The 23,811-nt window shown below is 61.1% G+C and overlaps 1 protein-coding gene across 6 annotated transcripts in view; it reads right to left on the reverse strand.

The window, feature by feature from the left end:
* Nucleotides 1–1,380: 1,380 nt before the first annotated feature.
* The window catches only part of PIP5K1C (phosphatidylinositol-4-phosphate 5-kinase type 1 gamma), an 81,865-nt gene continuing 59,434 nt past the window's right edge, over nucleotides 1,381–23,811 (reverse strand). For 2 of the 6 annotated variants that reach the window (XM_035287142.3, XM_035287139.3), the window contains exons 9-19: nucleotides 23,447–23,530; nucleotides 22,087–22,135; nucleotides 20,859–20,943; nucleotides 19,209–19,373; nucleotides 18,406–18,544; nucleotides 18,138–18,170; nucleotides 16,683–16,787; nucleotides 11,921–12,119; nucleotides 7,928–8,005; nucleotides 4,556–4,639; nucleotides 1,381–4,273 (exon numbers count right to left, since the gene is read on the reverse strand). In XM_035287142.3, coding sequence (XP_035143033.2) covers nucleotides 4,271–4,273; nucleotides 4,556–4,639; nucleotides 7,928–8,005; nucleotides 11,921–12,119; nucleotides 16,683–16,787; nucleotides 18,138–18,170; nucleotides 18,406–18,544; nucleotides 19,209–19,373; nucleotides 20,859–20,943; nucleotides 22,087–22,135; nucleotides 23,447–23,530 — 1,024 coding nt within the window. In that variant the 3' untranslated portion in view covers nucleotides 1,381–4,270. Of the gene's footprint in view, nucleotides 4,274–4,555; nucleotides 4,640–7,927; nucleotides 8,006–8,090; nucleotides 8,385–11,920; nucleotides 12,120–16,682; nucleotides 16,788–18,137; nucleotides 18,171–18,405; nucleotides 18,545–19,208; nucleotides 19,374–20,858; nucleotides 20,944–22,086; nucleotides 22,136–23,446; nucleotides 23,531–23,811 lie in introns of those variants that run through there. The other 4 variants (XM_078361533.1, XM_035287140.3, XM_035287144.3 and 1 more) reach the window with 3 other exon arrangements.

Consider the following 23,811-nt stretch of genomic DNA (forward strand, 5'->3'; position numbering starts at 1 on the left):
GGGCCTCCGTCGGGGGCCTTCCTTGCTCGCGGCGCGTTCCAGGCTGCCCCATCCATGCCTGAGCCTGGAGAGAGCAACTCGTCCCGCCGTTCCAGGGCGCGAGGACTCCGACCCCCCAGATTCTCCCCTCCGTCTGCAAATGTGGTCACGTGATGGACTCCGGTGGGATTGTCGCCTCCAGGGTGGGGCAGTCTCCCTTCAGGCAGTGCTGGAGGCAGCCTCAGGCAGGTCCTCGCACCTCAGGGGAACGGAGGGACCGTGGGCGGGGCAAGAGCAAATTAGAAAATTTGTGAGGGGCGGAGCCTGCGGAGGCGGGACCTATAAGAGGACGGTCTAGGACGGAAGTGGCGCTTCATGGGCGTGTCCCAGGAGAGGCGTGTCTGGGAAGCAAGGTCTCCGAAAGGCGAGGAACTAGAATGTCTTAAAGTCCAGGCAGCTCCAAAAGGGAGAGGGTGGGCGCCGGGACGGAAACAAAGCCTTACTATGACTCTCATAGCCTCACTATGAGAGTCATCGTTATGCTCCACCACTTGCCAATGAACATCTGTGATTTGGGGAGTTACTTTTTTTTTTTTAAGGTGTAGTCTTGCTCTGTTGCCCAGGCTTGTGTGCAGTGGCGCGTCTCGGCTCACTGCAACCTCCGCCTCCTGGGTTCAAGCGATTCTCCTGCCTCAGCCTCCCGAGTAGCTGGGACTACAGGCGTTAGCCACCGTGTCCAGCTAATTTTTGTATTTTTAGTAGAGACGGGGTTTCACCTTGTTGACCAGGAGGGTCTAGATCTCTTGACCTCGTGATCCACCCGCCTCGGCCTCCCAAAAGTGCTGGGATTACAGGCGCGCGCCACCACGCCCAGCTAATTTTTTGTATTTTTAGTAGAGACGGGGTTTTATTATGTTGGCTATGCTGGTCTTGAACTCCTGATCTCCGGTGATCCACCCGCCTTGGCCTCCCAAAGTTCAGGGATTATAGGCGTGAGCCATCGGACCGGCCGGGAGTTAAAATAAAAAAAAAAAGGCCGGGCGCCGTGGCTCATGCCTGTAATGGAGGCCAAGACGGTGGATCACTTGAGGTTAGGAGTTTGAGACAACACAGTGAAACTATGTCTCTACTAAAAATACCAAAACATTAGCCGGGTGCGGTGGCGGGTGCCTGTAGCCCCAGCTACTGGGGAGGCTGAGGCAGGAGAATGGCTTGAACTTGGGAGACAGAGGTTGCGGTCAGCTGAGATCTCACCACTACACTCCAGCCTGGGCAACAGAATGAAACTCCATCTCAAAAAAAAAAAAAAAAAAAACCCAGAAAACAAAAACCACAAAACAAAATCAGTGCTGGGACTCCCAGTCAGACCTCCAGAACCCACAGAGAGGCAGACGAGTGAGCGGATGCTTATTACCCGATTTATTAGAGAGAGCTCTCCGACATAAAAAGAGAGGGTGTGGTGGGGATGGGGGGCAGGGGACCCGGGCTGCATACCAGTGTTGTCTGGGGCCAGGAGCGGCTGTATGGTTTCAGAGGCGCCCACGGCTCTGGGTTTGAGGGACACAGCACCCTCGTCTCTGCCACGAGGCGCAGCGCTTCGGATTGTCACGCACCAGACCACGGGGCGGAGCAATGGAGTGGAACCCCGGGGCAGTTAAGACACACGAGGTTTGCAGTTTCATTTTGTTTTGGAATCAGTTCGGCCATAAAAATGGGACTGGGGTGGGGACAGGCGGAGCGACTGAGCCGCCAGAGAGGAGGAGGCGGGCGCCTGTCCTGGGGTGGGGACTGAGGGGCTGTGGAGACAGTACCATGGTGAAGGACCCCACAGCCATGGGAGTATTGCACTGAGCCAGCTGTCAGGGGAACGGGAACATGTTGGGATGGCTGAGGGGGACGGAGCCTGGCAGGGGACACGTGGAAGTTTCCACCTTGTCAGTCTCAGAGAAACACCTTTTAGTCTTTACAGTACAGGAGTTCGGACACTGTCCACATTCTCAGTGGACAGCAGCCGTTAGAGGTGAGCCAGGAGGGGAGGTGGGCATTGGTCACCAAGGTATATACAGACTTCCATCGTGGGGGGCAGCGGGGTGGGTCCAGGGCCTCCCTCGCAGGGTCTGAGGGAGGCCGAGTTCGCTAAGTATTATAAATAGGCCTTGCCGTCCTCCCGCCCCGCCCTGGGCACAGTCAGTGGAGCACGTCAGCCTCGGTTTACAGTTCTCTGAGAAGGAACCAACACAAAGTCAATCTCCAAAGGAGTCTCGGAGACAACACGAAATAGAAATGTCAGGATATCCACAGAGGTTCGCAAATTTCTCCTGCAAGTGAGCGTCAGCTGGGCACTGGTGTCACGTGACTCACTCCGCAGAGGGAGGCCACCCTGGACGCAGTGCTGCCCGCCCGGGGCCACACCTGCTGCTCAGTCACCCCCATAGGCTACTGACGTCTCTGGTGCCAGGGCTGTGGGCAGGGGGACTTGAGGACTCCCTGGGAGGCTCAGTGTGGCCTCTTTGGGTGTGGGCCTTTGAGATGATGACGCCCCTGTCCCTCTTGGTCATCCAGGTCCCAGACACCCCTTCTGACCTATGCCCCCACCTCCCTGGGGTGCCCACCAGGTGGGATAAGGCGGGGGCTGATTGGTGGGTGGCGGTACCAGCAGATGGGCACCAGGCTGTGAACTGGGGCCAAGGTCACTTCCCAGGGCTGGACAGACCCTCTGAGCCGGCAGGGAGGACCCCACATGGGCTTGTCCTGATGGGTGCTGGGAGCCACGCGGGTAGCTGGTTCCCGTGGAGGGTCGTCCCCTCTCCTGGGCAGAGACTCGAGGGGTGGCTTGCGTGGAGTGTGCCCTCACTGGTGATAGGCCTTGGGGAGGGGCTGGCTTCTCTGCAGGCGCAGTGCGTGGGCTGCAAGGGAGGCCGACAGGACATGAACAGCAGGTGGCACCGTGTGTACGGGGCTTGCCACAAACAAAACACAGACCCCACACCCGGCTCTGCCAGGGCGGGAGAAGCATTCTTCCTGAAGGTGCGGCTTCTGCTCTGGGCCACCCCAGCTCCTCCCATCCTGGGCACATCTCGGCAGTGGGGTATCCCCACGCCTATCACCAACAAGCCCCTCTCAAGGGTCCTGGGGAAGGGCAGGTGGGCGAATGCCCAGCTCTTGGCTTTGACCGGCACCTCTAAGCGCCGCGGGCCCAGGAAGCTGCCGAGCGGTCTGGGCTCGGTCCCAACGCTGGGATGGCTGTCCTGCTGGAGAGTGACAAGCCAGAAACAGTCTTCTCTTCTCTCTTCTCCTTGGAGACATCACTTCACTCAAACAAGAAAGGCGAGGGACACCAGACCAGTCCTGAAGGAGACGTGTGCGGAGCCGGGCCTGCGCCGCTAGGCCATGTCTCCAGGCGGAGGGGTCCGGGAGCCTGACTTTCCACCCTGAGCTGGTGTCCTGTGGCCCAAGGCCTGGCCTCCTGCTCTGTCCAGCCTGGAAGAAAGTGTCTCTGTCGCTGGACCCTCCATTGCAGTTGCTGAGTAGCCACCATCGGAAGGGAAGGACAAGTCTCGAGCCCTAAGCTCCGCCAGAGGGGGTGGCAGCCGGGCGGAGAGGAGGCCCAGCCCTCCAGGTGCAGTGCTCTGTATTGGAGGTGCGGGAGGTTTTTGCTTGAGGGGCACCTGGGAGGTGGGCGCCAGGGCCCCACTGTGGCGGGAAGACAGATGCTGAGCAGCTACAGTGCTCGGCAGGGTGAGGGCTGTCCCCACAGCTGATGCTCAGGTCAGATGTCCTGCACTGAGACCCCCAAACCCGAGCTGAGGGTGGGAGGGTCTGCTTCCCAGGTGGATCGAGGCAGTGGCTTGGGACCCCAGCCATACCCTCGGCAGGCCGATGGGGTCCCCGGGGCTCAGGTCTCCAGAGGCCACTGGGAACAGCCTGGCTCCCTCCTCAGGACACATGCAGGCACACAAAGAACCGAGGAGGGCAGTGGGTGGGGCTCATCTTTGTCTGTTTTTGTGTGTGTGTCTTTTTTCTTTTCCTAAAAGCGAACACACGAGCTTCCGTCTGTGCAGAGTAAGGACTCAAACGCAGTTTGCCGCTCGGGAGGGGCGGTCTCACAGGGGCAGGCTGCCGACGGGGGGAGGAGCCTGACCATCGGCATCCGTGCAGGGGGAGGACGAGGTCCGGTGGGGCGGCGAGGCGGGAGTCTCCCGAGCTCTGGGCCTCAGTGGGGTGGGCAGCGCCTCTGGGGGCGGCCGGAGCGAAAGCGGCGCTCGGCTCTGGGTCAGGGACTGCATAGAAATTACTGCAAGAGCAAGAGGGCAGGTGAGGGTGGGAGGTGGGCGGCTCGAGGACCCCCCGGCCACCCGCCAGGCCCCTTGCCAGGGACTGGCTTCCTTGGGCCAACACAGGCCCGAGACACTGACCCCACGGCCACCCCAGCGCCAGAAAGCCCAGGGCAGAGCTCTGGGCGGCCTGTGCCCTCCCGACCCGGTCCTCAGTCCCTGTCTGTCCCCGAGGCCGGGGACCGCGCTCAGTAGAACCTCGGACCCCACGGGGCCAGCGGGCACACCTGGGCCACACTTACTGTGTCGCTCTCGCCGTCGGAGGCCGGGGGGGCCTGGGTGCTATAGTGGAGCGGGGAGTACACCCAGCTCCTCTCATCGGTGGGCTGGCGGGTGGGCGCGTGCAGGAGGGCGCAGAAGAGCAGGGTGCGAGGAGGCGCGACAGAGGCAGAGGGAGAAGGAAGAGAGGAGAAATAAAAGAGGCGAATCCCCCACGGAGGACGAGGGGTGGCTCAGCCCGGCCACCCTTTGACCTGGGGAACCTGCTCCCAACCTGGATGGGCCTGGGGCCTCGGCTCAGTTTGGTGGGGTGGGGCAGGGCGGGGCAGGCGGCAGAAAGCGGTTAGTTCAGTGGAGGCAGGGCCTGAGACAGCGGGTGACAGAGCCGGCGGAAGCGGGTTGGGGTCGCGACCTGCAACACCAAGTGTTCCTCCTCCTCCTCCTCCTCCTCCTCCACAGCCCATCCCCGCCGCAGCCCCCAGTCCTGCCTGCGCCACGGGCACCAGCGCACGGGCTCCTGGGGGCTCTCTACGGGGGTCCTGGGAGGTCGGGGTGTTGGAGCTACTTCCTGACACAGAAGCCTTTTGGGACTCTGAACACATGGCTGCCCGTGCGTGGGCAGGGCCAGCCCCCTCTGCCGGCACAGGTGTGCTCAGGAGAGACCGAGGCTCGGGCCACTCGCCCTGTAAGAGCACAGAAGGGCACAGGGACAGGCAGAGCTGTTCCCAGCTGTGCCCGAGGGAGGGGTCCCAAGTCTGGGTGAGATCTGGGGGGGAGGGAAGGTGCGTTCCTCCACCACCCCACCCTGCCCCCTGGGTCTGCACCCCCTGAGGAGCCTCTGGCCCCTCCAGCTCCCCCTGCCCCACCTGTCCCAGGCTGCTTCCTCAGGACTCCAGCCTGGCCTCCCTGGCCTCCTCCTGACATCCTCCTCTCTCTCAGTCTCCTGTCACCACCTTAGCCTTCAGTGCACTCCGGGCACAGACCTGTGAATTTCCACCGGGCCTGGCCTCGGCCCCCGTGTGCCAGGCCTGAATACACACCTGCCTGGCCACGTCGCCTGGTGTCCCTCAGCCCCTACACTTGTCACAGCCACAACCCCACAACCCCATCACCCCAAGACCCACTGCTCGTCCTTCCACTCAGGATGTTTTATCCACCTGCTGCCCAGGCCAACCCACGCCGCCTCATCAGACATGCGCCCTGCCTGTGCCAGCTCCTGGCTACCCAGGCCTCACCTGGGGGGGGGGCGCCCCCTCTCCTGCCTCGAGCCCTACCCCCACACTCCCTCACAGGGCCCAGCTCTGCACTCACGCCACCCTGCCCGATCCTGCAGCTCCCAGCAGAGCCCTGTTCCTGGACCTTGGGCACCGAGCTCCCACCCCTCGAAGCCACAACTCGGAGGACTGACTCCCGCACCAAGGAGCTGGAACCCCAGCGCAGGCCTTGCCTGCTCCTCCAGTAGGATTGCATATGCGGCATGGAATCCCCAATGTGAAAATGGCGGGTCCAGCCCGCCCCCCCCGTGTCCCTCAAGGGCCTGGCAGGGGGAGCCGGCGTGGGTGCTCGATTCGGTGGCTGACTGACAGCTCCCATGGGGACTTGAAACTGTGGGCCAAAACAGGGTCCCCACCAGAGCCTGAAAGAGCTGGCCCACGGGGAGGAGGGTGGCAGCAGCTGCCTTGGAGCTGCTCTCCGGGGTTGGGGGGTGGGGGGCATCCTGGGTGGCACTGCGAATGTAGTAGCAGGGCAGGGACAACAGTGTCCTTCTGCTACTGCGTTATAAATGGGGGTACAGGCCAGGTGCGGGGCTCATGCCTAGAATCCCAGTGCTTTGGGAGGTCGAGGCAAGTGGATCACTTCAAGTCAGGAGTTTGAGACCAGCCTGGCCAACATGGTGAAGACCTGTCTACTAAAAATATAAAAAGTAGCCAGGCGTGGTGGCAGCTGCCTGTAACCCCAGCTACTCAGGAGGCTGAGGCAGGAGAATCCCTTGAACCCAGGAGGCGGAGGTTGCAGTGAGCTGAGATCACACCACAGCACTCCAGCCTGGGACACAAGAGAGACTCCATCTCAAAAAAAGAAAAGGGCAGGACAGCTGACTTGCCTGTCCTGCAGGAGTTGCAGGGACAGAAAGGGACCCCCTCAGACACCAGCTAGGCAGGCAGGGGAAGTGGGGGCAGTGGCAGCTGGGACCCAGAACCAGATGAGCCCAGGAAGACCAGAACCAAGGGTAGAGCCTCCCCAGCACTCAGGCCTTGGGGTGTTCTGAATGGCCACCCTGCCTCCCCTCCGGCCCCCACACTTCTGCTTCTGCTGTGCCTGCTGCTGAGACCAGTGCTGAGTCTTCCCTTCCAACCTGGTGTCTTTCAAAGTCCAGGCCGCTCCACTGGCAGCCTGTGCAAACTGCTCCCCGCCTGCGGTGGGGTGGCCGGCAGGGCTGTGGCTCTCTCCAGGGCTCCGTCCCCCAGCAGGCCCGATGGGCAGCTCCTTGTCTATCTCTGGGGCATGGCTCTGAGGGTGGCTGGCTTCCTGTTGGCCCCGCGGGATGGAGCTGCCTAGTGTAGCTGGGGAGGTGGCCTCCACCTCTGGGGTCACTCCAGAGTGCCTGGCACACGGCGGTGCTCAGAGGCGTTTGCTGATGGGCAGGGAGCCAGGGCGGCCTCCAAGGGGGCTTTGTCTCCAGGAGAGTCTCCTGCTTCAGGTCTGCTCCCCATTCTGGCTGTGCAGCACTAGGCAGGTTTCTTGGCCTCTCTGGTCCCTGGCTTTTTGGTCATAATGACAACAGCAGGCCCCGAGTATCCTACAGCTAGCTACGTGGGGCCCACGTGGTGTCCCGGGGGGGACTCCTTGAGAGCTCGGGGACCTGGATTTTGACTAAACCATGTGGTCTCCCAGGCTGGCTGAGGCGTCAGTGTCTCCACCTGTGAGGTGGGTGTGGACACATCATCTACCATCTCCATGGCCCTGCAGTTCGGAGCCCAGCCCTATGGCCACTCTGCTGACCTGTGCGACCTCCCCCATGCAGCCAGCAGATGCCCCTTGGGGGCCAGGGCAGCCAGGTCTGTACGAATGAGAAGCGTCCACCCAAGACACCCTGACACGGGAGGGCTGGGTCCAGGGGCAGACCCTGGGTCTCAGCTGTGCACCTGGCGATGGTGCCGCCCTATGGAGCGCCCGGTTCAACACGGGACCGAGTGACATTCCCGGTGATGCACACAGTTCAGTGCCCGGCCCGGACCCAGTGTGGTTGACCTCAACCGCAGCCGTGATTTCCCCAAAGCCCTTCTGGAAAACAGCGGATGCTGGATCCTGTGCTTCCGGCTGGGGACCTGAGGCTCCCTCTGCCCGAGGGGCACCGCCCCTTCTCCCTGGGGTGGCCGGCTGCGGTCACTTACAGTCCCCGAGGCGCTCAACGTCACGGCCCGCAGTCGGCGATGGCGGGGAGAGTAAATCCAGTACCTCCCATCCGTGAACTGGACGGGGCGGGCCGGGTGGGCGGGAGGAGGAAGGAAAACAGAGGACAGAGGATGAGGCGGCGACCCCGAGGTGGGGTGGGAGAGAGGCGGTGGGAGCGGGTGGGGAGAGCTGACTGCCAAGCGGAGGTAGGGGTGCAGGGCAGGTGCGTGACTGAGGCCTCCCTTCTCCTTTCTCTGCTGCCCACCCAGCAGGGTGTCAGGACACAGACACACAGCAGAATGTGGCCCCGGGCCCCGTACCATCCGGAGACTGAGACACGCACCAACCAGCCCTGGGGAGAGGGGTGGCGACATGGGGTGGGTGGGGGCAGAGGCACGCAGCCTGCCCCTCCCTTCTCCAGGGCCAGGTGGGTGCATAGGGACCCCACAGGCGCCCCTGGAGATAGGGGAGTTAGGAAGCAGCCAGTGGATGCCCCCTAACAGGTCCTGAGGCCTGGTGCCCACATCCTGCCCACCGTCCCAGGGGGTGCAGGGTGAGGACAGGCCATCTGGGAATTGGGCTGTAGCCTCTGGCCCTTCCTGTGACCTGGGGCTGCCTGACCCCTGAGTGGGGCCACTGAGGAGTGCAGATGCTGCCTGGACATCCCAGGCCTTGCTGGCCACCCAGCAGCCACCTCATCCTGACCCTGGCAAAGGGCAGGTGGGATCCCAGGTCCCCAGGGTCGGGCAGACCCAGCCCAGCCCAGGAGCAGCCCCGAGTCCCCAGTGCATGGCGTGGGGGCAGGGAGTCCTCCTGCCACTGTCTGTCCCCTGGCCCTCCTCAAGGACGAGCCCACCTGGCCATGCCCACGGCGACAGGAAAAAGGTCCTGTTGCCACAGCCCCGCCTGGACATCTAGGCTGTCAAGGGCGCTGGGCCTTGGCCTATGCCGGGGCCTCCCAAGGGGCCGAGTGTCTGAGGATTCTGGACAACTCCCACAGAGATGGGTGGCACGGAAGGTGCCGTGGGCACGAGGCTGGGGAGGGGACAGGGGCAGCTCTGGGGCCTGGGAAAGGCCTGGTCTGGAGGCGCCTCCCACCTTGTGGGCTTAGACCAAGAAGAGGACGTGGGTGTGAACATGGCGTGAGAGTGCTGGCTGGTGTGAGCGCATGTAGGGGTTGAGAGAGCACTCTTTCACGCCTGTATGCGGGTGTGTGCACACAGTGTTCTCACGTGCCTATGTGTAGGTGCCTGTGAGTGTGCACACCGTATTCTCACGTGCCTGTGGGGGGCAGATGTCTACAGTTCTCATGTGACTGTGCAGGTGTGTGCACACGGTGTCCTCACGTGCCTGTGTGCGGGTGCATGCGTGTGCACACGGTATTCTCACATGCCTATGTGCGGGTGCGTGCGTGCGCACACAGTGTTCTCACGTGCCTGTGTGGGGGCAGGTGTGTACATGGTGTTCTCATGTGCTTGTGTGCAGGTGTGTGCACACGGTGTTCTCACGTGCCTGTGTGGGGGTAGGTGTGTACATGGTGTTCTCACGTGCCTGTGTGGGGGTAGGTGTGCACACGGTATTCTCATGTGCCTGTGTGGGGGCAGGTGTCTACAGTTCTCACGTGACTGTGCAGGTGTGTGCACACGGTGTTCTCACGTGCCTGTGTGCAGGTGCGTGCGTGTGCAGTGTTCTCACGTGCCTGTGGGGGCAGGTGTGTACATGGTGTTCTCATGTGCTTGTGTGCAGGTGTGTGCACACGGTGTTCTCATGTGCCTGTGTACGGGTACGTGTGTATGCACACAGTGTTCTCACGTGCCTGTGTGGGGGCAGGTGTGTACACGGTGTTCTCATGTGCTTGTGTGCAGGTGTGCACACGGTGTTCTCACATGCCTGTGTGAGGGTGCGTGCGTGTGCACACGGTGTTCTCACGTGCCTGTGTGCGAGTGCGTGCGTGTGCACACGGTGTTCTCACATGCCTGTGTGTGGGTGCGTGAGTGTGCACACAGTGTTCTCACGTGCCTGTGTGGGGGCAGGTGTGTACATGGTGTTCTCATGTGCTTGTGTGCAGGTGTGCACACGGTGTTCTCATGTGCCTGTGTGAGGGTGCGTGCGTGTGCACACGGTGTTCTCACGTGCCTGTGTGGGGGCAGGTGTGTACATGGTGTTCTCATGTGCTTGTGTGCAGGTGTGCACACGGTGTTCTCATGTGCCTGTGTGGGGGCAGGTGTGTACATGGTGCTCTCATGTGCTTGTGTGCAGGTGTGCACACGGTGTTCTCATGTGCCTGTGTGGGGGCAGGTGTGTACATGGTGTTCTCACGTGCCTGTGTGCGGGTGCGTGCGTGTGCACACGGTGTTCTCATGTGCCTGTGGGGGGGCAGGTGTGTACATGGTGCTCTCATGTGCTTGTGTGCAGGTGTGTGCACACGGTGTTCTCATGTGCCTGTGGGGGGGCAGGTGTGTACATGGTGTTCTCATGTGCTTGTGTGCGGGTGTGTGCACACAGTGTTCTCACGTGCCTGTGTGGGGGCAGGTGTGTACATGGTGTTCTCACGTGCCTGTGTGCGGGTGCGTGCGTGTGCACACGGTGTTCTCACGTGCCTGTGTGGGGGCAGGTGTGTACATGGTGTTCTCACGTGCCTGTGTGTGGGTGCGTGCGTGTGCACACGGTGTTCTCATGTGCCTGTGGGGGGGCAGGTGTGTACATGGTGCTCTCATGTGCTTGTGTGCAGGTGTGTGCACACGGTGTTCTCATGTGCCTGTGTGGGGGCAGGTGTGTACATGGTGTTCTCACATGCCTGTGTGCGGGTGCGTGCGTGTGCACACGGTGTTCTCACGTGCCTGTGTGGGGGCAGGTGTGTACATGGTGCTCTCATGTGCTTGTGTGCAGGTGTGTGCACACGGTGTTCTCATGTGCCTGTGTGGGGGCAGGTGTGTACATGGTGTTCTCATGTGCTTGTGTACGGGTGCGTGCACACAGTGTTCTCACGTGCCTGTGTGGGGGCAGGTGTGTACATGGTGTTCTCACGTGCCTGTGTGGGGGCAGGTGTGTGCACACGGTGTTCTCATGTGCCTGTGTGGGGGCAGGTGTGCACACGGTGTTCTCACGTGCCTGTGTGCGGGTGCGTGCGTGTGCACACGGTGTTCTCACGTGCCTGTGTGGGGGCAGGTGTGCATATGGTGTTCTCACGTGCCTGTGTGGGGGCAGGTGTGCATATGGTGTTCTCACGTGCCTGTGTGGGGGCAGGTGTGCAAATGGTGTTCTCACGTGCCTGTGTGGGGGCAGGTGTGCATATGGTGTTCTCACGTGCCTGTGTGGGGGCAGGTGTGCATATGGTGTTCTCACGTGCCTGTGTGGGGGCAGGTGTGCATATGGTGTTCTCACGTGCCTGTGTGGGGGCAGGTGTGCATATGGTGTTCTCACGTGCCTGTGTGGGGGCAGGTGTGCATATGGTGTTCTCACGTGCCTGTGTGGGGGCAGGTGTGCATATGGTGTTCTCACGTGCCTGTGTGGGGGCAGGTGTGCATATGGTGTTCTCACGTGCCTGTGTGGGGGCAGGTGTGCATATGGTGTTCTCACGTGCCTGTGTGGGGGCAGGTGTGCATATGGTGTTCTCACGTGCCTGTGTGGGGGCAGGTGTGCATATGGTGTTCTCACGTGCCTGTGTGGGGGCAGGTGTGCATATGGTGTTCTCACGTGCCTGTGTGGGGGCAGGTGTGCATATGGTGTTCTCACGTGCCTGTGTGGGGGCAGGTGTGCATATGGTGTTCTCACGTGCCTGTGTGGGGGCAGGTGTGCATATGGTGTTCTCACGTGCCTGTGTGGGGGCAGGTGTGCATATGGTGTTCTCACGTGCCTGTGTGGGGGCAGGTGTGCATATGGTGTTCTCACGTGCCTGTGGGCATGTGCACACGGTGTGCACACAGTGGAGCATGTCACAGAGAGAGAGGTTGGTTGAGGAGCCGGAGCCAGGAGGAGCCCGGGGCACTTACAAAGTACATGTCAGTCGCGGGTGCATCCTCCTCGTCCGAGGCCTGGCTGGCGGGCGCACCTTCCTCGTCCGAGGCCTGGCTGGCGGGCGCACCTTCCTCGTCCGAGGCCTGGCTGGCGGGCGCACCTTCCTCGTCCGAGGCCTGGCTGGCAGTTTCTGCTTCCACAGCAGCAGAGGCACCGGCTGGGGAAGCCTCCACCCTGGGGATGGAGCAGACAGGGAGACTTGACCCTCAATCCCCACCCAAAGCCTCTCCACTGCCCGGCTCAGGATCCAGGCAGAGGCTTCGCACAGTCATCGCTGATACAGAAACCCAGGCAGCTGACCGCAGGCTACGCGCTCCTGCTGTTTAATGCACATCAGAACAAACTCCTCAAGAAGCCCCCAGATGCTGACCCCAGGAGTGACCTGCCGGCCCACCGACAGCTCGGCCCCGCCTCCCACCCCAGCAGTGACCTGCCGGCACACCCACAGCTCGGCCCCGCCTCCCACGCCAAGAGTGACCTGCCGGCACACCCATAGCTCGGCCCCGCCTCCCACCCCAGGAGTGACCTGCACACCCACAGCTCGGCCCCGCCTCCCACCCCAGCAGTGACCTGCCGACACCCACAGCTCGGCCCCGCCTCCCACCCCAGCAGTGACCTGCCGGCACACCCACAGCTCGGCCCCGCCTCCCACCCCAGCAGTGACCTGCCGGCACACCCACAGCTCGGCCCCGCCTCCCACCCCAGCAGTGACCTGCCGACACACCCACAGCTCGGCCCCGCCTCCCACCCCAGCAGTGACCTGCCGACACCCACAGCTCGGCCCCGCCTCCCACCCCAGCAGTGACCTGCCGGCACACCGACAGCTCGGCCCCGCCTCCCACCCCAGCAGTGACCTGCCGGCACACCCACAGCTCGGCCCCGCCTCCCACGCCAAGAGTGACCTGCCGGCACACCCATAGCTCGGCCCCGCCTCCCACCCCAGGAGTGACCTGCACACCCACAGCTCGGCCCCGCCTCCCACCCCAGCAGTGACCTGCCGGCACACCCACAGCTCGGCCCCGCCTCCCACCCCAGGAGTGACCTGCCGGCACACCCACAGCTCGGCCCCGCCTCCCACCCCAGCAGTGACCTGCCGACACCCACAGCTCGGCCCCGCCTCCCACCCCAGGAGTGACCTGCACACCCACAGCTCGGCCCCGCCTCCCACCCCAGCAGTGACCTGCCGACACCCATAGCTCGGCCCCGCCTCCCACCCCAGGAGTGACCTGCACACCCACAGCTCGGCCCCGCCTCCCACCCCAGCAGTGACCTGCCGGCACACCCACAGCTCGGCCCCGCCTCCCACCCCAGGAGTGACCTGCCGGCACACCCACAGCTCGGCCCCGCCTCCCACCCCAGCAGTGACCTGCCGACACCCACAGCTCGGCCCCGCCTCCCACCCCAGGAGTGACCTGCCGGCACACCGACAGCTCGGCCCCGCCTCCCACCCCAGCAGTGACCTGCCGACACACCCACAGCTCGGCCCCGCCTCCCACCCCAGCAGTGACCTGCCGGCACACCCACAGCTCGGCCCCGCCTCCCACCCCAGGAGTGACCTGCCGGCACACCCACAGCTCGGCCCCGCCTCCCACCCCAGCAGTGACCTGCCGACACCCACAGCTCGGCCCCGCCTCCCACCCCAGGAGTGACCTGCCGGCACACCGACAGCTCGGCCCCGCCTCCCACCCCAGCAGTGACCTGCCGACACACCCACAGCTCGGCCCCGCCTCCCACCCCAGCAGTGACCTGCCGACACCCACAGCTCGGCCCCGCCTCCCACCCCAGGAGTGACCTGCCGGCACACCGACAGCTCGGCCCCGCCTCCCACACACACACACCTGTGGGCAGGTGCTGGCCTCACCCTCCCCAGCTGTGCCACCCTCCTCCTCAGCCTCAGTTGCCTCATCTGTCAAGTGGGGAGAGACGGCACCACCCCACTGGGATCAGAGCTTCTTCCTTCTTTTATTGCTTTATTTTTCTGAGAGGCTCTCATTCCATCAGCCACGCTGGCATGCAGTGGTGTCATCACGGCTCACTACAGTCTCCACCTCCCAGACTCGAGCGATCCTCCCGTCTTGGCCTCCCAAATAGCTGAGACTACAGGTGTGCACTGCTACGCTCAACTAATTGTGTGTGTGTGTGTGTGTGTGTGTGTGTGGAGACAGGGTCTCACTATGTTGCCCAGGCTGGTCTCCAACTCATGAGGTCAAGCGATCCTCCTGCCTCAGCCTCCTTTAGGAGGACCACAGATGGGAGCCCACAAGCCCAGCCTCTCTGCCCTTTCACTGGGCACTTACTACAGGCCAGGGCCAGCTCCTGTGATTAACTCACTGAGTCTATCACGAGGGATGGAGATGGTGCGGCTACCGCCCCTGTGTTACTTTTGCAAAAGCAGAGGCACAGGGAGGTGGTGAGGAACGGCCTCAGTCTTGGCCATGCAGTTGGTGCACAGTGTTCACCCCAGGAATGCGGCTACACACGCCCTCCCGCTACGTCGGAGGTTCAGTTCTTTTCAGCCAAACCTGAAATTTTACGGTTTGAGGTTTGGCAACGGCCAGGAGCTGACAGTGGCAGGACCGCCAGGTGGAAGATCAACCCCCAGAGCTTTCTTTTCGGGTCTGTGCTGCTGTGTGCTAAAACAGATCTCTTGGAACAAAAATCAGGAGAAAGGCAGGAAGAATTTGGTAATGACGCAAGCATGGGATCACACACATCAGACAGACGACAGAAAGGACAGAGAGAAAGGGGCCGGTGCGGGGCTCGCGCCTGTCATCCAGCACCGTGGGAGGCCGAGCGAGGCAGGGGGAGCACCTGAGCTTAGGAGTTCGAGGCCAGCCTGGCCAACATGGTGAAACCCCGTCTCTACTAAAATCACAAAAATTAGCTGGGTGTGGTGGTGCGCACCTGTAATCCCAGCTACTGGGGAGGCTGAGGCAGGAGAATCACTTGAACCCAGAAGGTGGAGGCTGATAAAGTGAGCTGAGATTCGCACCACCGCACTCCAGCCTGGGGGACAGAGTGAGACTCTGTCTCAGAAAACAACAACAACAAAAGGAACTGAATGGTGACAGTAAAAAGGTTCATCTTTACACTTGGTGGGAGTGTCAATCAGTCCAACCATGTGGGAGACAGTGTGGCAAGTCCTTAAGGACCTAGAAACAGAAATTCCATCTGACCCAGCAATCCCATTAGTCGGTATATACCCAAAGGACTATAAATCGTTCTACCATAAGGACACATCCACACGAATGTTCACTGTGGCACCGTTTACAATAGCAAAGACCTGGAACCAACCCAAATGCCCATCGATGATAGACTGGACAGGGAAAATGTGGCACATATACACCATGGAATACTATGCAGCCATCAAAAACGATGAGTTCGTGTCCTTTGTAGGGACATGGATGAACCTGGAGAACATCATTCTCAGCAAACTGACACAAGAACAGAAAATTAAACACCCCATGTTCTCACTCATAGGCGGGTGTTGAACAATGAGAACACACGGTCACAGGGAGGGGAGCATCACACACTGAGGTCCAGGGTGGAGAAATAGGGGAGGGACAGCGGGGTGTGGAGTTGGGGAGGGATAACATGGGGAGAAATGCCAGATATAGGTGATGGGGAGGAAGGCAGCAAACCCCACTGCCACGTGTGTACCTATGCAATGATCTTACATGTTCTTCACATGTCCCCCCCAAACCTAAAATGCAATTAAAAAAAAAAGATTGGACATTACAGGGCTCACAGAGAATGTCCCGTCCCACAAGAGACACACTCATTCTTTCCACATGGTTGAGGTGTGTGTTCCCACCGAATCTCATGTGGAAATGTGGGCCTGGGGCTGTGGTGGGGCCTGGTGGGAGGGTTTTCAGTCATGGCAGTGGACCCCTCACGGCTTGGTGCTGTCCTTACCCTTGGCGCAAATTCTCACCAAATCTGCTAGTCTAGAAGTATGTGGCACTGATGTGGGGCGCAGATTATAGCTCATGCCTATAATCTTAACACTTTGGGAAGTCCAGGCAGTTGGGTAACCTGAGGTCAGGAGTTCGAGAGCAGCCTGGCCAACATGGTGAAACCGCGTCTCTAGTAAAAATTCAAAAATTAGCCAGGCGTGGTGGCAGGCACCTGTAATCCCAGCTATTTGGGAGGCTGAGGCAGGAGAATAGCTTGAACCTGGGCGGCAAAGGTTGAGGTGAGCCAAGATTGCTCCATTGCACTCCAGCCTGGGTAACAAGAGCTAAACTGTCTCAAAAAAAATAAGTAAATAAAATAAAAAATAAAAATAAAATAAGTAAATACTAAAAAGGCAAAAAAAAACCTTATGACTTAGAAGTTCAGAGATGCTTTTACATAACTTTCTGCCCAGGGCCTCTTGCCCTTGGCCCTGTGGACACTGGAACCAGGTCCTTTTCTGGGGCGGGGCTGTCCTAGGCACGGCAGGCTGATACTGTGCGGCATTCCTGGCCTCTACCCAGTCCACGCCAGGAGCACCCCCTGGTTCCACCAGCCACAAATGCCCCCAGGCATTGCCCAGTGTTCCCTGGGGGCCAGGATCAGCCCCAGCTAGTTGAGAACCACTGCTTTCAATCAAAAACAAAATGTAGAGGAAAACCACCACCTGTTAATACAACCCGGTAAGAAGGAACGGCTTCCTTCGGAAACCTTGGGGTGCTCTTGGTTGCTCCGGGCCCGCAGCAGGTGGGCGCCCTGACCTCCCACCGAGGCCACACTCACCCTGAGTCTTCCTCTTTGGGGACCACGATCTCCACGCTGCACGTGGGCTCCACCTGCACCGTAATCTGCTGCAAGGTGTCTTCTGCGGGTGGCTCTTCCTGCGGCCTGTGGGCAATGGGAGGCTGTGCCTCAGTTTCCCTCCTCTCGTCCCTCCATCCTACCCCCAGGAGTGCGCAGTGAACTCCAGGGCCACTCCCAGAGGGGGATTGGGAGCCTCCTGCTCGGGCCTGGTCTTTCTGGCTGTCACTCCCAGCCTGGGGACTGTCCACCTGGGTCCCTTGGTGACTGTGGTGCTGGCAGGGCCTGGGGCACAGCAGGCACTTGGGGCATATGTGTGAATGGTGGCCCCAACCGGCTTAGGCGTCACAGATCCTGCCCACCCCCACAAGAGTTCCTGAACCTAAACCGAGGGCTTGACAGGTGAGTCCGTGTCCCGGCAGCCTGGCCTGGGCATGTGCTCTCTCCAAATGGACAGAGGGGAGGGTCACATCCCACCCGGCACACCAAGGGGCTTCTTTCATTAGGCAGCAGTGATTAGAGCACAGTTAAGGAAAGTAACACCTCGCCACCGCCCCAGTGTTCACAAGAGTGAGACCCTGGGGACCTTGCAAATGTCCGTGAGGTCTGGGCACCTGAAGCCGGGTGCAGCCTATGGGATGGAAGGCCGGCATGCAGGCACAACAGGAACGGCGCACCCGCCTGTGAGACCCCCTTCAGTCGCGTGACAACAGCAAGAGGCAGGCAGCATGCATGGGTGTGACCATTTGTGTCAAAATAAAAGGGGACCATAGCCGGAGGTTGTGGCTCACGCCCATAATCCCAGCACTTGGGAAGGCTGAGGCAGATGGATTGCCTGAGGTCAGGAGTTCGAGACTAGCCTGGACAACATAGTGAAGCCCCGTCTCTACTAAAAATACAAAAAAATTAGCTGTGTGTGGTGGTGGGCGCCTATAATCCCAGCTACTAGGGAGGCTGAGGCAGGAGAATGGCTAGAACCCGGGAGGTGGAGGTTGCAGTGAGCCGAGATCGTGTCAATGCACTCTAGCTTGGACAACAAGAGTGAAACTCCGCCTGGTGCACATTTGCTGTGTCCCCAGAAAGTATCTCTGCAAAGAGACAAAACCCACAGTCCCAGTGGTTGCTCCTGGGGAGGGACGGGACGTGGCAGGAGGGGGCATTTCACAACGTTCCCTCTTGTGCTTTCTTTTAAGTTAAAGAAAACGTAATAGAAGAAGAAATAGCGAAGGATCCACAGGCCAGAGCTGCCCCAGGGCATAAAAACAACAAAAGGACTAGAAGATTCTGTGTGGCTCTAGGGCTGAGTGCTGGAACCTTGTATCTGTCCCCAGGAGAGAACCGGCAGACAGCAGAGGGGCTGGGGGCGGGAATGGGAGCTGTGAGCTGTGCGGGATGAGCGGGCGAGAGACCCAGGGAGGGAACAGGGCTGGGTCTCACCTGCCATCCTGTCCAGAGGACTGTGTGCGCCGCCTGTAGAGAGAAGGCAAACAGGTGACACGGGAAGAGCCATGGCCTGCCCCCTCGGCAACCCCGCCCACCTGTACATATGATGCCCCGCCCTCCTACACATCGATTGCCCCGCCCACATCCACAGCAACGTCTGGCCCTTCTGCACATCAGATGCCCCACTCACATGCACAGCAGATGCCACGCCCTCCTGCACAGTGGATTCCCCACCCACCTGTACCGCGGATGCCCCACCCACCTGTACCGGGGCTGCTCCGACGTCTCCGAGGGGGACCGCTCAGGAATGGAGAGGGATGTGGATGACAGAGTCGTGGCAATGGAGGCTGTAGTGGCTTCTTCAAAAGAAGGTGGTGTGCAGGGCAGGAGGTCAGGCCGGCCTGCAGGGAGAGGACTGTGGGCACCTTGCGGAGCCTCGGGTCCCCAAACACCACAGAGGGCTCTCCCTGAGGCTGGGCTCACCTGGGAGCCCACAGCCCAGTGCCTGCAGCCTCCTGGACATGCCATCTCCCCACACGGCAGAGAAGGAGGGTGAGGTTCCCCCTTGCATGAACACTTCTGACCGCTCTCAAAATAGAATCCAGACCCCTACACAGCCCAGAGGGCCCTGTGCAACCTGGCCCACCCCACCCCACTCCACTCCCTCCTCCCTCTCTTCCCCTCCCCAATGCTCAGCCACAAGATCCTCTTGCTGTTCCCCCAGCAGGTGCGGTCCTGCCCCACGGTCCGTGCATGGCAACGTCCCTTCCTTCATTCTATTCCCCCATCCCCTGACATCAGGCCCAGCCTGGGGGCTACGTGCCTTCTATGGCATCCCAGTGCACCTCGGGTGACAGTGACCGTGACAGGAGATGGGAGCCGTCACCACCGGCCTTCTACACTCAGCTCTCTCTGAGACTCCTCCCTGGGGCCGGGCCAGCTCTGCAGATCCCGGAGGTGGCACCTGAGTGATTAGCACTCAGGATGAGGCCTGCGCTCTGCCCAGTGGGCTGCTGCTGGTACCCTGTGGCCCCCATAAGCACACTCCCACCCTCTGCCCCTCACCTTCGTCCTCCAGTGTGGGGTAGCTGCGGGCCCCCCGCAGATCATACTGGGCCTCCTCCCGCTCACTGGGGATCTGGCTGGCCGAGAAGGCGGCTGTGGGCCCCAGGGGTTTGACGGCCAGCAAGGCTCCGCCGCGTCCCTTCTTGGAGGGTGAGGACTTGAGGGCTGCAGTGGAGGGAGGGTGGGTGTTGGCACCTGTGGCTGCTGGGGGCTCGCAGCAAAGCCCAGACAGGACCACTGCCCGCATATGCCCCACCATCCCTGAGGCCAGGAAGCAGCAAAGCCTCTGTGGAAAACCAGGCTGCGGGAGGCACTGGGGGTCCTAGTTACCTGTCCTGCCCACCCGACCATCTCTGAGACACACAGGACTTGGCACAGTGCCTGCCCTCCCGGGGCCCTGCAGACCTGCGGCTCCCATCAAGCTGGCCAGGGCCCCCAGTTTCAGATGGACACGAGAGCCTTGGGGAGCACCAGGTGTCATTGGAAAAGTCAGTGGCTCAGCACATAGGACTCAGATCCAGGCTCATCCACTAGCTGTGTGGCTCGGTGTCTCTGGGCCCCGGCGGCTGACCTTAGCAGTCGGGTTGGGCGGGGCAGGTGATGCCCGCAGTGCCCCGCAAGGGACTGGGCCGGTCCTCAGAGCTGTTTGAGCTCTGCCTCCTCACCCAGCTCTTGTGACCTCTGACCCGGAATAGTAAACAGTAGGCACTCAGTTTGCTTTGCACAGCTTCCTACAGTCACCAAAGGCTGGCAAACAGCCCAGGATGACTGGGAATGACCCCGTGGCAATGGTTCCGGAGAGTGGCGTGTGGGGACAGGCTCCATAGCCGGCTCTCCAGGACAGTTCCTAACATGTGATGTCTGCCAATTCCCACGGTGTCCATCGGAGGGTGTCCCTGACCTCGGAGCCGGGAAGAGCAGCCCACTGTGCGCGCGGGGCATTGGCGTGCCTGTCCCTGCTGCTTCCGGGAGCGGCCCCCGTGGGTGCGTACCCCTGGACCATGCATGCCCCCGACACTTCCCAAGCACCTGTGTGCTAGGCCTGAGCAGGATGCTGGGGAGCCCGGGAGCCCTCCAGTGGGGAGGGCCCTGAACAACAGACCCGGGAGGAACCCATCTGGCAACAGGTGGGCTACGGGCCGAGGTCTGCACTGGGGCCTGGGACCCCAAGCCTGAGACCAGATGTTACAGTGGCATGAGGGGAAGCTGAGCCCTGAGAGATGGGGACCTCCCCTGGGGAACCCTGGGTGAACCCTGAGTCCCCACCTTCCCCTCCCACACTCTGAGCTACCTGCTGGGCCAGGCCCACCCATCCCACATATAAACACTGTACTCTCACCATGCTGTGCAGATGGGGAAACTGAGGGACACAGGGAGGCCAGACCCACCCATCCCACATATAAACACTGTACCCTCACCATGCTGTGCAGATGGGGAAACCGAGGCACACAGGGAGGCCAAGCCAGGATTCAGGATTCAGGCTGTGGACCCATGCTCTACCCCTGTGCAGGCAAATGTCCCGACTACCCTACCTCCAGATAAGGCCTGGTCTGAGGGAGGGCACAGGGGCTCTGGGTTTACTGTCCCCACCCACTGGGTTCTCAGCCTCCCCTAGAGTCCCTCCCACTCCACAGGGCTCAGGGGGCTTACATGAGTTCTTCCGAAAGACCGTGTTGCTCATGAACTTGAAAAAGCGCTCGGCATAGAAGCTGGGGCGGTGGACGGACACGGTGTCCTGGAAGAGTGGTGGGGGTGCCCGGGGGGCAGAGGGCGAATCAACCAACAGCCGGGGACGGCCCAGACAGACGCGGGGTGTGGGTGAGGTCGGGGGGCACCTTCTGTGTGAAAAGGCTGGAGATGCGTCCATGGCATCATGGCTTGCTGGGAGGGGCTCACGGAACTGGGAACAGGGGCTCCCTCTGGGGAAGGGGCAGGAACTTTTCCACTAGAGACCTGTTAGCATGTTTAACTTTTTTTTTTTTTTTGAGACGGAGTCTCACTTTGTGGTCCAAGCTGGAGTGCAGCGTGTGATCCTGGCTCACCGCAACCTCTGCCTTCCGGGTTTGAGCAATTCTCCTGCCTCAGCCTCCCAAGTAGCTGGGATTACAGGCACCCGCCACCACGCCCAGCTAATTTTTGTATTTTTAGTAGAGACAGGGCTGGCCAGGATGGTCTTGATCTCCTGACCTTGTGATCTGCGTGCCTCGGTCTCCCAAAGTGCTGGGATTACAGGCGTGAGCCACTGCGCCCGGCCAGCACTTCTGACTTTTTAAACCAGGTCAGTCAAGTATTCTGGCCGGGGCAGTGGTCCACATGGACTTGCAGGGGAGGCTGAGGCAGGATGGCCCAGCTGAGGCCTGCTGGGATGTGACCCTTGGCCTCCCAGAATGCAACCTCCTTTCCCAGTCTTCTTGGTGGGGAGTGGCCACGTGCCAGGACCGTGAACGGCTCCACCCTCATAGGCTGCAGTGGGAGGCGGTGCCCGCCTACTGTGGGCTAGGGGACAAGTACAACCCCAGGAAAGTGGGCGGCAGCACAGGACACCCGGGCTGGCCTCAGCAGAGCGAGAGGGCTCCTATCTGCTCTGGGCAGCGGCTTCCGGGCCTGGGTGAGGTTTAAGACTTCCCTGGAGGCCTCTGCCGGCCGCCACCCTGACCTGCTCATCCTGGAAGCTACTGCCTGGACCTTTAAACACTGTTGAAAAATGGGAGTGTCTGTCGGGATCTTGGATTCTACAGGTTGTGGCCACGCAGACGTTAGTCCTCAGCACGTGGGCCCAGGAGGTGGTCTGTGTGGAGCGATGGATGGGAGGGAGGCCGGGACGACAGGTGGGAGAACAGAAGGGAGGAGGGTCGGGAGGAGGGGTGCAGGCGCTCACCCCATCATGGACAAGGGCCTTCCAGGTGTGCTCCAGCTTCTTGATGAACCTGTGGAGAGAGTGCCCGGAGTGGCAGCTGACATCAGCCAGGCCCATACCAGGCGGCCTCACTAAGGGGGCACTGTGCACCCCCCAGGACACTGGGCCATGGCTTCGGGCAATCGTGGCTGTCAAAACTCAGGGTGGCAGGTGCTCCTGGCAGAGAGTGGGTGGAGGCTCACTGCTTATTGCCCTGCAATGCCCAGGACGGCCTCACCCAGAGAACCACCTGGTCCCAATGTCCACAGCACCGGGTGGGTGACCCTGTATTTATTATGCTAGAGCCCCAGGCGGGCATGGTGGTTCATGCCTGTGATCCCAGCACTTTGGAAGGCTGAGGCGGGTTCATCACTTTAGGCCAGGAGTTCAAGACCAGCCTGACCAGCATGGTGAAATCTTGCCTCTACTAAAAATACAAAAATTAGCTGGGCGTGGTGGTAGGTACCTGCAGTCCCAGCTACTCAGGAGGCTGAGGCAGGAGAATCGCTTTGATTCAGAAGGTGGCGGTTGCACTGAGCCAAAATCGTGCCACTGCACTTCAGCCTGAGGGACACAGAGACTATCTCAAAACAAACAAACAAACAAACAAACAAATGTTGGAGCCCCAAAGTGAGACCTCAAACTCACTCCTTGGATTCTCTCTGAGACAGGGTCTTGCTCACCCAGCCTGGAGTGCGGTGCTGTCATTACAGCTCACTGCTACAGCCCCGGGCTCAAGGGATCCTCCTCAAGGGATCCTCGAGGCCTCCCGAGCAGCTGGGACTGCAGGAGCACCACCATGCTCTGCTCATTTTTAAAATTTGTTTGTAGACACGGGGTCTTGCTATGTTGTCCAGGCTGGTCTCAAACTCCTCGGCTCAAATGAGCCTCCCACAGTGCTGGATTACAGGCGTGAGCCACTATGCCCAACTCATTCTGTGGATTTGCAAGGTGACCAGACACCTTCCCTTTGGGGCTCAAGAGGGAGCAGCCCAGCAAGAGCCTTCCAGAAGGCTGAGGAGCCCCAAGAGCTGCTGGTGCTGCTGTTTCCATGGGTAAGCGCCTCTGTACATGGGTGTCCATGGGGCACCCACTGGTGGGACGGCAAACCTGGGGCGCCCACCTGTGAGACTGCAGACCCGGCTCCCCCCGTGCGACTGCACACCCGGCTCCCCCCGTGCGGCTGCACACCCGGCTCCCCCCGTGCGGCTGCACACCCGGCTCCCCCGTGCGGCAGCAGACCCCGCACCCCCCACCCCCGTGCGGCTGCACACCCGGCTCCCCCGTGCGGCAGCAGACCCCGCACCCCCCACCCCCGTACGGCTGCAGACCTGGCTCCCACCTGTACGACTGCAGGATGTCGATGATGCCGATGTGTAGGAGCAGCCGCTCCCCGCGGCCGTTCACGGCAGGGATCCCGCCCATCCTGGGGAGAGAGGCCAAGGGCACTGTCAGCATCCCGCAGAGCTGGGACTTGGGGCAGGCAGGGCTGGGGAATCCACCTGCTCCCGTGGAGTGGGGACTTGCCCTCGGAATAGGGCCTGACACCCGGAAACCTCTGTCCTGATGTCCCTCCATCACCCCCAGCCTGCAACCCAGGCCCAGGCGCAGACGAGGAGTCCCAGCTAGGAGGCCCGGGCACGCACCCTGAACGCACACACACGTGCACAGACACACACACATGCACGCAAACGTACATGCACACAC

Source organism: Callithrix jacchus, chromosome 22 (assembly GCF_049354715.1).
Source record: "Callithrix jacchus isolate 240 chromosome 22, calJac240_pri, whole genome shotgun sequence".
In the NCBI taxonomy this organism is placed as follows: Eukaryota; Metazoa; Chordata; class Mammalia; order Primates; family Cebidae; genus Callithrix; species Callithrix jacchus.